Source organism: Rhinopithecus bieti, unplaced genomic scaffold (genome assembly GCF_001698545.2).
Source record: "Rhinopithecus bieti isolate Rb0 unplaced genomic scaffold, ASM169854v2 scaffold_10584, whole genome shotgun sequence".
NCBI lineage: Eukaryota > Metazoa > Chordata > Mammalia > Primates > Cercopithecidae > Rhinopithecus > Rhinopithecus bieti.
Genome location: NW_016806721.1, coordinates 213,700 through 233,183, shown reverse-complemented (window position 1 = coordinate 233,183; position 19,484 = coordinate 213,700). Strand labels below are relative to the sequence as shown.

The window sequence follows — 19,484 nt, the reverse complement described above, 5'->3', positions numbered from 1 at the left end:
CTTTTTCCAGTTTCTGAATTTATCCTCCTTTCATTTTTATCCTTCAGCTATAGAATGATGGCATAACGCACATGAGAAAGGAAAATATTATATTAGGTTTTAGCCATTGCTTTATCAAAAATAAAAGATATTTTCTGTAACATAAGAAAAAGCAATCTATAGCTTAAAAACAGCCAGGTTGGCTAAGATTTTTAAAGGATAAATTATTTTACTGAAATCAACCTATACTTTGTTAACTACTTATAAAAGTGGTTTAAATATAGTCTGTTAAATATCAATGTAATGTTATTGATAAATAATATATAATTATCCTCATGATATTGTGGGAAAGAGTATTACGTTTTCAGTGAACCAAATTACTACAGAATTATTATTAATGTTGTAAACAAAGTCTATATCAAAACTTCATATTTTATTTATACTACCATAAAGATTTTTATTCTATATATCACATACTGTAGTTGTTTCCTGAGATAATAAAATAAACTTCACAAAGATGGTGCATAATTTACATCTTTTACCCACCTTTTTGATAGGAAGTCATGGAAAATATCATCATGTTATCAACATATATGAATATATAACACACCTAAAGTCACACACTTTTTTCACCTATAAAAGAAAAATAATATTCTGCTAAAGAACATAGTAATTATAGATTAAATAATAGAAAATGTTGACCTGGAGAATGATTCTGAGACTTGTTTAAGAAAGTTCTTGCTTTTCTTCAAGGAGTCTGACCTCTTGGGATGTTGTACTTTCTTTAACCACTTCTCAACAACAATCTCATTCCTCTCTTTCAGCTTTATTCTAAGAAGAGAAATTTGGAGGAAGAAATCTTGAGTTCGCCAATCTCCTCCAATGTTATGAAGGTCATGAAAATTAGAATCCTAGACTTAATGGGAGAAACTGGATATTATCTGGTCAAATTCATAAAGCCTGAAACTTTATCAATTCACAAAATTGTTTGTCAAATTGATTTGTCTTCCTAAAGTTTTAAAATATTTAGATTTAGTTTTTATTATGCTTGAGCCAGTGTATGTATAAAATATTTCACTTTTGCATTTGTTGTATTAGAAATAATTTGATTTAAAATTCTATCAGTGAGTCAGGATTAGAGTTACCACATGGGTTGGTCTAATCGCTGAACTACATATATCCTTGCAAGTGGAATTAGTAGGAAGCTAGGCTTATAGAGAAAGAAAAAGGTAGGGTACAAGAGAAATTGATACTTGCTTTGGTGAAACTACTTAGATACATTTTTGAGGAAAATGGTACAATGAGAATAAAATCTGGAAAATATTCAAATTGTTATATTTTAGAATTGAGTATACCTTTCTAACAGAAATCGATGCATTCGATTGGTAGACAACAGAATTGTTTTACTTAGAAAATGAAGAGTAACTGAAATTCTTTTCCATAACTATTCAGTTTGTGTGGTAGTTTTATAATATTGCAAAATAGTATCATGACTCTACTATAATCAAGGCTATACACATAAAAACTGAAAGAATAAGAAAAGAAATAGACAAGGAGGGTTAGAACAGCTACTTTATGTATACACAACTAAAATTAGAGTCTTTAGAAATAAATTTTAATTTCCTACATTGCCTCATTCAAGTATGTCTTCAAACTCTACATAAAGGTAAATTTATTCTTCCATGATTGAAGAGTTTCTGAACACGGGATACACTTTCTGTGTTGTGTTTTGTAACATACCTCTCAACAGTATCATAATTCAACCTTATCTAATATCACACAGATACACAGAATAGAAAACCATCATGAGATTTCTCCCATAATATCACTGTATTTGTAATGTAAGTGATACCAATAATTACACTCACCATCATCACAGTAATAGATTCAATATACAATTGCCTACCATTTGTAGACACTGACATCACCATAATGCTTATAACCGCATTCAAAATGTGTCATTATCCCCATTTTAGAGATGAGAAAACTGAGGGTCCAAAAGATTAACTAGTTTGCTGGCACCCAACCAACTACTAAGTAGCTCCCTGTGCCTTTGTTTCAAAAATGGATACATCATCTCCTTTCACACAGCCCTAGTCTTCTTCTGTTCTATGTTCATTAAAATATGCAAACCAGTAAAATACATAAATCATCAAAATACACTCAAAGGACCAGGATATTAAATAGTTTTAAGTTAAATCCTCACTGGAATAAATGTATTTTTCTGCACAATAAGCTGCTGTGTTATTAACTTAATAATTTGCTGCATTTAAAACTCAGGTTAACATTTTTTTCTTTCTCCCTCCTCCTCTTGTTATTTTTCTCTGATTTGGCAAATATCAATATAACATTACAATCAGTTTGGAAGGGTAACTGAAAATCTTAGCACACTATATTCTTTATTTCCTGCAGGAAAGCATGCAGTGAAATGCAAACAGTATTTGTACTTCATATAATCAAATGATTGCTTTGCTCTATAGGCAGGAATTATGTAGCTATTGTGTCTGACAGTGGGCATGGGTATATAACCATTGTGCAGTTAATTTACTTTTTTTTTTTTTTTTTTTTTGAGTCAGAGTCTCACTCTGTTGCCGAGGCTGGAGTGCAGTGGCTGGATCTCAGCTCACTGCAGCCTCCACCTCTGGGTTCAAGTGATTCTCCTGCCACAGCCTCCCAAGTAGCTGGGACTACAGGCACACACCACCATGCCTGTCTAATTTTTGTATTTTTAGTAGAGGTGGGGTTTCACCATGTTGGATGGGATGATCTCGATCTCTTGACCTCGTGATCCACCCGCCTCGGCCTCCCAAAGTGCTGGGATTACAGGCATGAGGCACCGCGCCCGACTCTTAATTTACATTTTGACATTTCTACTGAGAACTTTTTATATCAAAGACTGATTGCAAAAGGAAGTTCCATCTGGCTGAAGAGTTCTCAACTTTAAGAAAATTAGGATATGGAAAATCTACCAAGGTTAGGCCTGTTTCCATAGGCCTATAGTTTCTGTAGTTCCAACATAACAGGAGTGAATTAGTACGAATATTTAAGTGGACGGTTTTTGCTTCTGAATTAGTTCTATATCCATACACATATTTCTTTTATTTAATCTTGAATCCATTTGCTAATAGCACCCCTCTATAACTGCTATATTTCTAATTATCACAAAACATTATCCAGTTGTAGCAATTAATAGATATGTAATGACAAACTTTTATGATGTAAAGCGAAACAATTTTTACAAATAAAATTATATTTTTTGAAAATTTGTATATGCTAAAATGTTTCCCTTTTGGTTTCATCGAAACAAATATTGAAAAACATATACCTACAAATTAAGTACACAGAATCCAGATTCATGTTTTTAAAGCTCATATTTCAAATGTAATATTTTTGCATAATTTAATTAGAACTACTGGAAACATACATTTGCATTTAAAGATGATTAGTTTCTCATTAAAATAACAATACCTCAGTCCTCAAAGCTGTAATTTACTTCCCTCTTTCTCTTTCTCATTCTCTATCTCTTTATATATATGTGTATGTATGTATAAAGAGATATGTAATGTTTACGTTAAGCAATTTATCCACAGAACCAATACAGTGTTATAAAAATAATTCAGAATCTACATGCATATCAAAACTTTACATTACAAATTACTTATTTGCCTTCTTATAAAAACTGAGTCAAGTAATCACATCTTGTATTTTGATATAAATCTCTAAGTTAAAATATTTATTTGAGATGAGAAAAAATTAATATTTCACCATTAATTTGTTAATAACACATAAAGCCCATAAATCTTAAAATACACATAATTTCAACATCAAATATAGAAGTAACTGATAAATGTTAATATTTATTATACTCAACTCATGTAATTTCTAATTTATATAAGCAGATACAATTTATTAGAAAATATTTCCCCTAGAAAAGGGACATAGACCTAAAAATGTTATATCATCTCACGTTTCCTTAAGTTTATTTATTATAATTTAACATATGCTATGAAAATATGTCTTAGAAAAATGGTGCATTTCATAATTCAAGAGTAATGATCAGCAAAATAAATATAATTCAATCTCATAATAATATATTGACAAGAGTAATAACTACTAAATAGAGGAAACATGAGCAGCTTATAACACGTCAAATCATGTACAAGAAAACTGGGCTGTAATGGGATGCTGAGTTATATATGAGAGAAATAACATATTTTTACTTTTCTCAATTAAAACAAGCACAGTAGGCCAGGATGGTCTCAATCGCTTGACCTCGTGATCGGCCCGCCTTGGCCTCCCAAAGTGCACTCCAGCCTGGTGACAGAGTGAGACTCCGTCTCAAAACAACAACAACAACAAAACAAAAAACAAAAACAACAACAACAAAAACACCAAGCACAGTAGGAGCAATCTTTCTTTACCCAAAACACTCACCTATGGTCAGCTGTCCAGTTAACTGCCCCATGTGATTTCTTGCATTCACTGTTACATTCCTGTCAGACTGTAAGACCAGTGGACTATCCTGGGAAACATGTATAAAATAAATAAATCAAATAGAAAATAGAAATATAGTCAAATTTACATGAAATTATACTGCATTTGTTTACATATTCTCAAAAATTTAATTTGTTTGCTTTATATTAGACAGTTAATTTAATATCCCAATCATTGGTGGACACTGCAAAAAACTGAGAGTCTCATAATAATTACTTGACAGCATATTTCATTTTCGTAAGTGGTACTATCAGATGCAAGCATTTCCAAGTCTACTGATTGTTGTACATCAAGGTGTAGTAACCCTTTTCCTCTTTCTCTCCCAGTGTCCTCTATGCCTGCCTCTGCAGATATTCCAGATGCCATCCCAAAGGCAAAAGTCCCTTTTTAAGTTTAAGTTGCAACTTTCAGATCTCAGCTTAAATGCCACCTTCTCAAAATTGGCTCATCTAATCAGTGTAACTACAGAGTCTTTTAATCCTCAAACTCCCACTCTCCATTTAGTTTGTTTAAAGCACTTATCACAAAGCAATTTAATTGTATGTGTCTATTTGGGATTTTTTTTTTTAACTTGATTTTGTCACAAAAGGAAAGATCCAGGAGAAGGAACCACGACAGCCATGTCTATGCAGTTATGTGACTATTACTCAGCATGCTGCTGAAGGAAAGAATTTTTATCTACTCAGTAGCTAAAAAATCTTCAGAGTAAAATTGATATTACAGTACCATATTATTCAATTTCATGGAAATGCTCTGTAAACCATAGAAGGATTTTGCAAGGAAGTATATAGAATATAAGATTTTTGTAAATTCTGCTTTAGGACATATACCTCTGTTATATGTTGACTTTTTTCAGTAATTTAGCATTTAACAGTAAAAATAGTTTATTGAAGGACAACAACACTGCCTTAACAGCTCACATACTAGGCTTTTGTCATACCTCCCTCAGACAAGTAACATCCAAATCCCTACATTCTCATTTTACTGATCTAAAACCTAAGTAGGGTGATCGTTTACAAATCTGTATTAATTTATTCAATAAATATTCATTGCATACTATGTACAATATATTGTTCTAGAGGTGGGGACATTGCGGTGATCAAAATATAGAAAAATACTTGCTCCCTTGGTGCTTGCATTGTGGATGTTGAAATACTGCGAAAGTCTCCTCCAGTATCATCCTCACCATCTAGGCAGTATGTCATGTCTATGTCAATGTCAATTATCAAGTACTTTCATATGTAAGTTATATTAAAACTCTCAATATTAGGATTTGGAATTTGTGATTTGGAGATATGTATATATTTTATATACATATGTATATTTTATATACATATGTTTTATTTCTGCAGTTTTAAAAGAAAAAAGTCTAGTTTTCTTTTCCATAGGTGTAACTATGCTGCAGACATTTATCTCCTAAAAAATCTAAAATATTTAAAATTAATTACATCATCCTAATCAAGTGATACATCCAAATCCTGTTTAAAGAAGAGTTCATGGACTAAAGATGGTTTGCAAACAGCTATCTTATACCCAAGAAGAATACTGCTGTCTCTTGATAATGACATAAAGATGATGGTTCATACGTGAATACACACACACACACACACACACACACACACACACACACACACAAAATTCTATTCAATCTTGGCAAAATTCAACCTAAGTATGTTAAAAAGGAGCTTTGAATTAAATACAATTGAATATTTGAATGCAAGAAACAGGAGAAGTCTATAAAACATCTTGCAGTTCAAAAAATTGTGAAAAAACTAGAGGTCGAAATTATGTTCACTTTCTCTCAATATTTGTATGATATAGCATATATGAGCTTGGTTTAGAGTTTAAAATATATGACACTATATGTTTTTGAGTTACTAGACATATTAAACATAAGTTTCTGTGAACAGTAGAGTAAAACAGCATAAGCATTTGTATATACAATTTATAGACTATGTAAGTATATTATAAGGATTATTGCTTTATTAAACATATTAAGATAGAAAAAATAGGTTGAGAAGGCAATGGATAGTTTACTTGATTTAAAAGAGAGATAGACTTGGTAGAATTGAAAGTTTAGGCTGGGCATGGTGGCTCACACCTGCAATCTCAGCACTTTGGGAGGCTGAGGCGGGAGGATCACCTGAGGCCAGGAGTTTGAGACCAGCCTGGCCAACATAGCAAAACTCCATCTCTACTAAAAATACAAAAAATTAGCTGGGCATGGTGGTGGGCGCCTGTAGTGCCAGCTACTCGGCAGGCTGAGCAGGAGAACTGCTTGAAGCTGAGAGGCAGAGGATGCAGTGAGTCCATACTGCACCCACTTCACTCCAGACTGGGTGACAGAGTGAAAGTCTTTCTCAAAAAAAAAAAAAAAAAAAAAAAAAAAAAAAAAGAATTGAACGTTTAAAAGTTTAATCCTTCGACATCTTTGTTTGCAACACAGCAATCTCCTTTTACTCTAACCACAGAGATCTTACTGAAGCTCTGTCTCTAGCACTCTTCCCTTCCTGTCATATAATTCTCATTCTTTTTGTCAGAATTAAATTTTTATATCTAGATTAAAATTTCACTGTGATAGCACCCATAATCTTTTTACTTAGTAGAACCATAAACATACACCTCTCAGAGGTAGTGAGTTATTCTCTATGCTGTGTTCCAATGAACATCAATATATTATTATGCTATACTTATTTATTTTCATGTGATCAAGTGAGCTGAACCAAAATCAAGTATTCATGTTTGATAAATGAAATTTGATGCCTGTAAGATCATCACTTCCATCCACAAATCACATAATCATTTCTGTATTTTATATCAGTACCATGCTATCTTTGTGGATTAGACCCATTGCTCATGCATTTGAGATTTAACACATGACTTTTTGCACACTATCCACTCAGTACTAATTAAAACAAACATGCAATAAAAATACACATAATGATGAAAAATCTTTCAGTCATTTAAGGGAGATACAATCCTAAGCAATTCACAAATCTGATCTCAAATACATGTTTAGGTGAGAATCAGCACCAACATATCACCTCTTAACAAAAATAAAGAAAGGCACTTAAATGCTTTCCCTAAATAAAGAATTGATTAATCCTTAAGTTTTACGTCTTCTTTCTTGTGTTTGTTTCTCCAAAGGTCTCTATATGAGAAAATGAGAAAATAACTGATACTAATATTTTACTCCATTCCACTGTCTGGTTTATATCCTTTATATTATACTCCTGTGTTCCAAAATTGTGAAAGCTAATATGTGGTTTAAGATTTTTAAATAGACATAGTAGTACTCTCTAACAATTTATTCTTGCTGAGAACATAAAGGAGAGAAATCTCTTTTGGTGATATTTTTTCATGGAGTAGGAATCAGACATTTAAGTTTTGTAAAAGTAAGAACGTAGTTAATATATAGCATGATATACTAGTATAAAAATATAATATTTGTATATAGCATGTTACGCTATATACAAATACATAAATATGTAGTATATAGCATATATAATATATAGCATCTATATAAAATAATATGTATAATATATAGCATGATATACTAGCATAAATACCTTTTTTTGGAAAAAGAAAATCTTCATCTTCGAATGTAATTATTTTTCCTCCAAGCCAATAAATCCCCCATAACAGAAATAAGGTATCTCATGGTTTTCTGGAGCTGACCTGGACTTGGCTCTAGCTCTAGAGGACATATCCGCCTTCTTATGTCACTCTTTAGACAAAGCAGGTAGGTGATCCAGTGAGAAAGGCAATGAGACTGTTAAGTGTGCTTGAGAGGTTCTGCTTACAATTCTGTTACACAACATATTCTTCATGCCAAGGGCATGGCTGTAATTTTCTAATGGTTAGAGAAAATAATGAAAATGTTCTTCTCATTTTAATATTTTTTTGTGATAGGCTATGCATGTGACCAATGGAAAATGATTTTTTTCTTTTATTTCTATTGCCTTCACTTTATAACAAATATTTACTGAGTGCCTATAATATATTCAGCTCTCTGCTAACCACTGGGTACAAAAGAGAAAGAAAGGAGACAGACTTCTTTCTTTTCTGAAGTTCATAATCTGGTAGCCAGACAGACAATAAACCAGATAATTAACAAACACAAAAACGGAGAATATTAACAGTAACAGGCTGCTGTGATAGAGATTTCCCTAAAAAAGCATTAGTAATATTATTGAGAAGATATGGGTGTTTTAGTTAAGGATTTAGCTTCAGATACTCATTCTCTCCAGTTTAACTATTACATTAAGTCGTAGTGAAATAGCAGTTGTACAAACAGCAACCAACATTTACTGGCCCTTAATGCCAGACACTGCTCTAACTACTTTACATATATGAGATCATCTACTTATGAATGTTACAATAAAACCATCCACGACGAGTCAAGATAACATGATTGTAAGACAGACAGGGGACCCTGACTGTTTGAGCTCAAGCCCCGGAGCTGCCAAATGCTGACTTGGCAAGTCACCCCACATTTCTGTGTCACAGTTTCTTCATCTGTAAAACAGCGCTCATAGTACATAATTTACGGGCTTGTTACAAGGATTAAATGAGACAACACATGCAAAATGCACAGATCAGAGTCTACCCTCTGTTGACAGCAACGTCTGCTTTTAGTATTTATTCCTCATTTTAACTGCAGTATTTTACTACTAATAATACTGGATCCCATCGCTCTTGTTTCACAAATAAATACACTGCAGTACAGAAAGATGAAGTCACTAGCTTCAAATGACAGAGCTAAAAAAGCTATCAATCCATGTTGGAACTCCGAAATTCTGTTTCAAATATGCCCTGTCAACCACGAGGAAGTACGGTGTTTCTTGGGGCTCATCTAATTCTAGGTTTTCTGAACTGTCAAACCAATACAAAAAGTAAGAAATTGAATTGAACAAAATAGACTTTAAAATGTCTTTAAGCATTTTGGTCACTAAAAGAAACATCTTCTACTCACACACATAAACACGTAAAGCTTGAAGTGTAAGATGTGACCTCTACTTTGCTGCTATCATCCAGGTGTTGGTAGCACGAACTTGTTCGTTTTGTTTCATTTTGTTCCCTCAGATTCTAAACAAGGACGATTTGTTATTAACCGTCATCTGCCTACACATTTTAGAAAGTATCGCCTATGCAAATCGCCCTACTTGGTATTCTGAAAGAATATCATTAGTGACCTATTTTGTTCAGCGTAGATGATGTGAATTTGGTATGTTGTTACCTAAGTTTATATAGTTTAGAAGATAAATTTTCTTCTCAAGCATGGAAATACAGAATTTGCCAACAAATCTACATTATCCTCAGATCCTCTAATCTTCCTAAATATTCAATCAGCTGCTTCAGAAATATTTCTTGAATACCTCTTTTCCTGTTTTTCCATGCCTACTTCTATAATAGATTCAAAACCCACATCGCAATAACCACTTGATTTTTCATATCCAGTGTTATTTCAAAATACTTTTAAAACCTATTGGCATACTAGAATGAAAACAAAACAAAACATTGATTGATTCCTCACTCTCAGCTTGAAACGAATTCATGTTCACAACATGTAAGGCTCTTCACAATGTGACCCAGTTCTACTTTTCTATGTCTACTTCACCTCACTTCCATCATTTAAGCGTAAGCCAAATTTCCCATTTTTGTCAACTACATACCACTTCTATTTATTTTCATCTTCAGTTTCCCAGGCCAGAAATTCTTATTCATGTCTCTTTATCAGGAAAAACTGTAGACATTTTCCTAGTCCAGGTCAAAGTTCTGCCCTCTGTGAAGACTTCCTGCTCCTCCAGAGTTAAAATTCACCTCCCACTCTTCAGTTGCTCAGTCAGTGTTGATGTCTATCATAGTACTCTTTGTAGGCTTTTTGTCTTATTTTGTTTTAATCATTCATGTGATTTGTAACCTCTACTTAGCTGAACTGTCCTGAAAACATAGTACGCTGTCAATTCCTTTTTTTCATACAGACTTTTGAAAGTATAGTTTGTGTCACACTCAACACACAATTTATGTTCAATAAATGTATGTTGAGTGAGTGAGCTGAAGTGAGCACATTACAATATCCAGGTTACATGGGTTCATATGGATTTGTGTTCAGATCACACAAAATTTAGGAAGCTATTACTCCCCTTCTTCCTTCTTCCTCCTCCTCCTCTTCCTTCTTTCTCCTCCTTCTCTTCCTCCTTCCTCCTCCTTCTCTTCCTTCTTCCTCTTCCTCATTCTTCTTCTTCTTCTTCCCCAGAGCAAGGTTGGTAAAAATTCATCTCAGTGAAACAAGTCATATCAAATTATTATTTAATGGTTATTCATCATCCCTGTGCCCAAGGCAGCTATGTCATTCCTTTCCTTAATATTTGACCCATTGAAGCTACAAAACAAGTGTTTATTTTATTCTTTGAAATAAAAAGTAAAAATTATTTTAATACTTGAAATTCATTTCCTTCAGAATGCAAATTATCTAGTTATTGAAATTTTTATTTTAAAGGAAGAAGTGATATTATGAAAATAAACATATCTAGAGCTGTTAACCTGATGTCCTCAAATTCTGCATTCACATTTTAACTTGAATGTGAAGTAACGCAGGAGAGAGATATTGTCTATTTATCAATCAACTTTACGCATTTCTACTCTAATACTTTTATTGAGAATTTCCAACTTTGGTTTACTCTCGGTTATAAATTATCTACTCATGGAAGTCACTGCTAGGAATCTCTTCTGAGAATCCTGTGTGACTTTTCATTGCCACTCTGGCTTCTGTCCACCTCTTTAAAGCTATACGGTAATAAGAGTAGTCTCCTTGCTGGCGCCCTCTTTCCCCCAACTGATAATACTGATGAGATTGATGAGTATGTAGACAGAATGATGCTGCAGGGAGCAGTTTTGCACATGAAATTCCATTTACAGGGAATCTGAGATATTCTGTCACTTCCTCTATCAGTCAAAATGCTCCAACGCAACCTTCATCCATGGGTGGGCTTAGGAAATAAATGCTTCTAGAATCATTATCCTAAAAGGGAATAGTACTATCTCTACCTAATGTCACAAAGATCCAGATAAATCAGACACTGCTGTTGCTTTAGTCAGATGGCACGAAATTCCCAAAAATGCTTCTTCTTTTCCTCTCAACTAACATTTTCAGCAACTGTGAGATATCCTGCTCTTAGCACTTCTAGGTTGGGTTGCCACTTTACCATTCCAGCTGCCTCTTCAGTTGTTCTTGAGGGTAACCTTGCCCTCACACCAGCCCCAGGTTTCCAACCCTATCCACTCTGAGTGCTACTGCTTGTCCAGCCAGTATGTTCACTATGGGAGCATGGGTGAGCTGTACCCCAACTCATGAGGTCAACGAGACTGTGTGGTGACTAAGTAGAATGTAGACACTGTGTCTTATTTTGGTTAGCAGAAAGAAATGTAGAGCACATGTGAAAATCTACTTTATATAGAAGAGTAGACAATCTGCAGATTTAAAGCCAACGACTAAGGCAAAGCAGTGATTTTCTATCAATGGATGAATGGTTTAGCCAATTTGTATGCCCAAAGAAATCAAATTTTAACGGAATTAATTATTTTAAATCACTTATTTATACGGATCAAGGAAATAATTAAGTTTTCTAGAATGGAACTACCCAGTGGTGGGTTGGTAGATTTTTCAAAACAAACACTGTACAAAGATTTTTTCCCACTTCTCTTTTAATAAAATGCTAGTTCATTTCTGTAGTATTGCACTCTTATGGATTGGAAAAAAAACAAGTCATGAGTTATGTAAAAGGCTTGTGAAACTTTTGAAACTATTAGCTACCATGATCTTAATTTAGTAACGACCTATCGTGATGACGGCGATGATGATGCTAACGATGATAATGTGTGTATGCAGAGAGTATCCCAGATGTGTATTTGTATATGATACATAGTTCATGTTATATGAGTATCGTGAATAATGAAAACTAGAAAGTAAGCAGGGAACTAAGACTCTATTAAACTGGTTTTCTTTTATCTTGGTGGGAATTGGTACTGTAAAAAGAACAAGAAGCCTCTATATTCTAAAATTTTAAAATGACATCATATTTAAATAAGAAATTCACCTTTCTCAAAGAAGTTGGACATGTTTTCCAATAAAACTCTAACTTGAAGGAGGATAAAGAAAGCTTAAGAGAAAAAAGTGCCTTTAAGATTATTTTCCACAGATACATTTTCATGTACCATAATTAAATAAACATTTGTACTTGCTGAAAAAAAAATCTCTTTTTTTTTCTCCTAAAATCTGCTAGGATTATGAAGGGTTTCAAATATCTGAAAACATTAGGGCCACATATTTACTTGACTGTATGTGGATTTATGCTGTAACTTAATTTCTGTAGAAACAGATGAGAAAAACCAGAGATATAATAATTATGACAAATATGTTCCTATAATTACAAATAATAATGGAATTACAAAATATAAACAATTGGTTATAAACTCAAGTAAGCACAACATGTTTATACTACCTGTGATGGTTAGTTTTGTGTCAATTAGACTGGACATGGGTGTCCAAATATTTGGTGAAACATTATTTTGAGTATGTCTGTGAGAATATTTCTCAATGAGATGAACACTGGAATCAGTAGTCCCATTCAGGCAGATTTTTTTTCCTCCCCAGGGTAGCTGGACCTAAATAGAACAAAAAGGTACAATAAGAGAGAATTCACTCTCTCTGCCTCACTGTCTTCAAGCTGGGACATGAGTCTTCTGCTGCTTTTGTATTCAGATCAGGACTGGAACTTACACTTTGATTTTCAGGTCTTCATGTCTGGTTGAGCACGATATCATAGGCTTTCCTGGGTCTCCAACTGGCTAACTACAGATCCTGGGGTTTCTCATTCTCCCTAACCGCTTGAGTCAATTCTTTATAATAAATCTATTTATTGGTCTGTTTCTCTCGAGAACCCAGACTAATACAGCACCCATATTATTTACTAAAGGAACATGGTAAACACATGTATGAATGCTAAGCAACAAGGAGATGACCTTGCAAGTAACAATTACTGTACTTGTATGAGACACTATGTATGATTTTGTATGCTTTGAAGCATTTTGTTAATTGTGGTTATACCTTAGCTATACCTGATAAGGCAATACCGCAGGAAAAATATTAGAGATAATCTCTCTTTCAACTTCTATAGTCATTAGTTTGAAGATCTCTAGAAATTCTTATCCTTTTCTTCCTCAATTAAATAAATGAGGGGTGGGGGGAATATTCCTGAGATTACTTTTTCAATGACTGGAGTAATTTCAAACTTCTGGTATTTTTCTACATTCATGTAAGATAAGCGAAGTCCCTTAGCCTCCTTACAGGAAACTCTACTGATGGCAAGATTTTGAGCCAGAAGCAACATAAATATGTCTAGTTATATCAAAAGAGTAAGTATATCATGTATGGTGGGCAAACATTCAGAATATGTCAGACCAAATAGCACATGGCATGACTAAGAAGATTACTGCAACCCGATGCTTACAAATCAATAATGTGCATACAAATCATCTGAAGATCTTTCTAAATGAAGACCTGCATTGAAACCTAAGATTCTATGTTTCAAACGAGCTTTCAGGTCATGCCAACAAAGCTGGTCTGCAGATCACTCCTTGAGTAGAATGACTCTAACAGCCCAGCTGAGGTGCAGGACTAGAGATGGACTTCCAAAAAGCTCCCAGCCAGAATCTTTTAGATCTGGAGTGTGGCCCCAAATCACAGATCAAGGAGAAAATTGCAATTGTTGCAAAGAAATAATTTTGAACTATTTTCCAGCCTATGTCAAACTTACAAATCTATAAATTAGAATGTTTGCCCTCTACATCCCAATTTCCATGGAAAAGACTGCTCACAAAAATGTGTCAACTTTTTTAAAAAGCCATACTGCAGTTAAACTACATTTTCCAATCTTTATTATATGCAGTCATAATCATACTACCATGTTATAATCAGTGGAATGTGGGCAGAAGTAATACAGGACATTTATAAGCTTGGACTATAAAAACCTGCAGTGTGCTAGCCTCTCCATCTGAGGCCTAGAGCAATATGGAATCACACAATGGAAAGAATATGGGACTCCATATATCTGCAAGGTTCAGAGCCACCAGTCCTACAAATACCACCGGATTGTGGAGGGAGAGATAAATAATTTTTGTATTTGAGTTAACCCTTGAGATGCCAGATTTTGTTATTAAAGTTGGCCTGATCTGATAGAACAGCCCTTGCTCTCCTCTATAGGGACTTACATGTCCTAGTGCTCCTTTGCACCCAAGGCTCCTGCCTTGTAGTTCCCTGAAGTCATCTTCCCTGTCTTAAGTCAGCTCCCCACCCTTTAATCATGTTGACTTTTCTTATAACTCTGATATACTGCCAGATAATTATTAAGCTAGAGATGTATATGTTAAATGACATACTCAGCCTTGGCATGGTGGCTTAAGTCTGTAATCCCAGCATTTTGGGAGGCTGAGGTGGAGGGATCACCTGAGGTCAGGAGTTCAAGACCAGCCTGGCCAACATGGCAAAATCCCCTCTCTACTTAAAGCACAGAATTAGTCAGATGCATGGCACACGCCTTTAATCCCAGCAACTCGGGAGGCCAAGGCAAGAGAACTGCTTGAACCCAGGAGGCGGAGTTTGCAGTGAGCAGAGAGAGTGCCACTGCACTCCGGCCTCGGCGACAGAGCGAGACTCTATCTCAAAAAAAAAAAAAAAAAAAAAAAAAAAAAAAGAAAACTAAAACAAACAAACAAACAAACAAAACAAAAAAGAAAAGAAAAAAAGAAAAGAAAACTAAAACAAACAAACAAACAAACAAAACAAAAAACATACTCAAAGGCAGTGATATCTAACATCATGTTTTTTCCTCAGGAATAATTAATCAAAATGGCTTCATTTAGAGCAGGTATCGGCCAACTTTTATTTTCAAGAGACAGTAAATCAGACAGTAAATATATTATGCTTTGTAGGCTATGAAGTTTCTGTCAAAACCATTAAACTCTGCTGTTGTAGGTCAAAAGGAGCCACAAACAAGAACTGAATGGGCACGTCTATATTATACCAAAATATTATATTTTAATAAGAGACAGTCAGCTACAAGCCATAGTTCGCCGACTTCTGATCTTGAAATTGAATCTCCAGTGAATTTTGGAAACCAAAGATATAGCAACTAAACCCATAACATTTTCAAAACAATTCTAGTATTATATAAAACATTGTTTTAATAATTTTAAAATAAATAACGCATAGTATTAGACTTGCATTCATTTTATATAAGAATTCATAAAAGGAAAAAAAATTCATTATGTTAAATGTAGGTATAAATTTAACTTTGTAAAACATGCCCTGGAATTCTTTGTAATTACAGAATCTAATGATTCATGTCTTTTTTTTTTTTTTTTTTCTTTTTTGAGACAGAGTCTCTCAGTCTGTTACCAGGCTGGAGTGCAATGGTGTGATTTTGGTTCATTGCAAACTCTGTCTCCCGGGTTCAAATGATTATCCGGCCTCACCCTCCCGAGTGGCTGGAATTACAGGCAGTCACCACCATTCCCAACTAATTTTTGTACTTTTAGTAAAGACGGGGTTATGCAATGTTGACCAAGCTGGTCTTGAACTCCTGACCTCAGGTCATCCACCTGCCTCAGCCTCCCAAAGTGTCGGGATTACGGTCATGAGCCATTGTGTCCAGCCTGATTCATGTCTTTTATTAAATTTGGGAAACTTCTCATCTGTTAGTTCTTCAATAGGGCCTCTTCTTCATTCTTTACAGTTTCCCCATATGGAATTCACATTAGATATGTGTTACATATATCTTCCTTCATTCTGCCTTTCATGTCTCTTTAATGCTCTCTCATTTCTCCCATCTCCCTGTCTCTCTATGATGCATGCTGGCTTATGGTTTCATTATCTTGTGCTAGCAGTTCTTAGCTATGTTAGTCAGCTCTTAAGTTATTCATTAAAATATTGATTTATGAATAAATTTTTGTCATGCATTTTTTCCAAATCAGATTTGTCAGATACATTGTTTTTACTGTCATTGGGTTTTGCTATTTTTATTCCACTGTTCATTTCTGAAGCATTGATATATATAATGTATATGTAATTTTAATATTCTATATCTGAAAATTTCAATCACTGAATTGAAAAATCTAAACTTGTGAATAATTGTTTCTGTTAAGTTTCACTCGAGGTAGCCCATTTTCTGATTGTCTTTTTGATTGTTGAGATCATAATTAAAAAATGGGAGAAGTCTAAGGAACCAGGATTAAGGGTTAAGGAAGCATTCGTCTAGAGAAAGTTTGTATTGCACCTGCTAAGCACTACAGATGAGCACAAACCTGGAGATAATATAAAGTCCAGGGGGCAGGACAAAATTTTCAAGAGGCTCAAGGATACAGTACTTGTAACTCCAATGGCCTGATGTTCCTTTTCCTGTTGATCCAGCCGTTAGTCCCCAGAGCTTCAGGTTTCAGCTATTGCCAGTTGTCTCTAAGGGAAATTCTGATTTCAGCTTTCATTTTCTACTATTTTTTCAACTCCCTGTTTTTCGAATTTACTTCACCATACTGGCTTTTCATTATCTTTTGCAAATATAGAAATTCAATGAAAATACATCCTTTTGTAACTTAAGGCATAGCTAGGTTGCCTGTGGGATTTTATTTCAGAACATACAGCCTGAGAATTTACTAGATGCAACGTTCTCATTAGGCATCTTTTTGCATAACCAATGAACTCATTATTCATGAAAAATAAATAAAAGAAGGCTAGAGTATGGTGGTAAGCGTTAGGAAGTAAATATAGAATAAACTATGCTGTCATTAAGAATAAAATAGTAGGTAACTTGAAATTAGAGAACAAGACAGTACTTAGAAACATGTATTATCATATGCTTCTAAAAAATAAGTGTGTGTAAGGTGTGTGTGTGTGTATCAGTCAAGAAGAAGTGTTTGCGAATTTAATTTTTGTTTATGAATTACCAGATCTTACATGGAATCATAAGCAACTGTAATATATTACTATAAGATAAAAGCATAGGGCTTACTTGTACTATTTGTACTAGTTTCATTCAGAAAAAAGAGATTTCAATTACACTTCCTACAAAGACTAGTTGATATGTATATGAAACAAGTAATCTTCATGCCTCAAAGCTGATCGATTCTTTTCTTTTTTTTTTTTTGACTTAACAGAAAGTCACTTCTTCTTCAAGTAATTTTTTTTCAAATGAGAAAGAATATTATATCTGTATCTATATATCTGTCTATGTATAGAGATATAGTTCATTGGTTATGTAAAAAGGTATCTAATGAGAACTCTAGTAAATTTGCAGACTCTGTGTTCTAAAATAAAATCACACATGTAATTGAGTGATGCCTTATTTATATATGTAATATAAATATAATAAATAGCTTATTCTTGCTTTACAGAACAAGCTATTTATATTAAAACTGTAGAAACAACTAGAAATTTCCACATCTAATAAACATTAGCAAATATTGATACAAATAATTTTTTCTCTCCAAGTGTGAACCCTCTCTTAGTGGAGAAATAATCATAGGACTTTTAAAATCTTTTTTACATGTAAAAAATTACAGTTTTCTTACTTGTTCTGTTTTCATAAGACATTTAAAATGATGCAATCTGAAGAGCAAACATAAAGAAGGAAAACATATTTATGCTTGTATTAAAACAGTACTTCTTCCAAAAATATATTAAATATGTTACAACCTTAAACACAGTCTTAAATTGGGCACTAAAATCTATCAACAGAACTGAAGACTTTTTAAACTATGAGAAATCAATGTGTCTAAGCACTTATCTTGTTGCTTGTAATCAGCTTGTTCCTAGAGTTGAACCCTGGATTTTATTTTGAGTTTACTGGCAGTTAAGGCAGAATAAAAATGTTACATTATAAAATTTTCATTGCCTGATAAAAGCAAGCAAAGAAATTTATACGGAAACATGTTTTCCCACAATGCTAGCATTTGATCTTTGCTCCCTGAGAAGCTTAAATGTGTTCATTTAAAGCATTTGCTTATAAATTGGGGCAAATAAAACGGTGCCCTGCACTGTTGGCACTGAGGCCTGCCTCACCTAACGGTACTGGGAACCAGGTGTAGATAGAGCATTAGGGACATAGTCAGACGTTTTCTTAGGTCAAAAACAAGTAAAGCAGTAAATGAAATGAATGAATAGTGTTAAAAAACATTTTAAAAATTGAATCCAGCTTTTAGTGTCATATTCCTCTAAATTTTGTTTCATCTCCCATTATTTGTATATGAAAACATTAATTTGATACCTATGAATGATTTACATTAAGAACATTGACAAGATAAAAATATTTTAAATGTCATCCTTTCCACTAAACATATTTAAAAGTGAAATGAATATGTATACTTACCATTTTAGAATGTGAAAGACATAATGTCGTCTTTTTTTTTTTTTTTTTCTGGAGAAGGAATTTGTAATGTGTGAGATTCATTATTCTAAATGTGAGTGATCAGTTTACTAAAGTTGTCGACAGTGTAGGGAACCAATCTGTATTCATTTATATTCACATTCTGCACTGTACAATTCTTCACAATTAAGTGACTATGAATTTGCACAAAGTTCAGAATAACTTCCTGATCCACAAAGTGAAGTACTGAACTAGATTCAGAAAAATCATGCACTGCTTTTTTATTAGTTCTCCAGTTTGGCTGGTTTTGCTCTTTCTTTCAATGGGCAAGGAGGTGGGTGGGTGTCCTCTATGTATCTCACTAGTAATCCCAGATAATTCTCTCTCTCGTCTACCTCCTTCTTAACCTTTAAAGTTCACATCACGACACTACACAAGTCACTACACTTATCAGCCCTCATTCCTGGAGGATTTCCTCTTTTGGTTCACCCACTGCCATACTCCCAGGAATCATTGCAGTCATAATTGCTGGTAATTTCAGTGACCACATAGATAATTTCCTGATACTTTGAACTCTTAGGTCGTTGATCT

General features: G+C 33.8%; 1 protein-coding gene across 1 annotated transcript in view; it reads right to left on the bottom strand.

The window, feature by feature from the left end:
* SGCZ (sarcoglycan zeta) overlaps nt 1–19,484 on the bottom strand; it is a 319,472-nt gene that overhangs the window by 135,732 nt on the left and 164,256 nt on the right. The window contains exon 3 of the mRNA XM_017877508.1: nt 4,414–4,501. Coding sequence (XP_017732997.1) covers nt 4,414–4,501 — 88 coding nt within the window. The remainder of the gene's footprint in view (nt 1–4,413; nt 4,502–19,484) is intronic.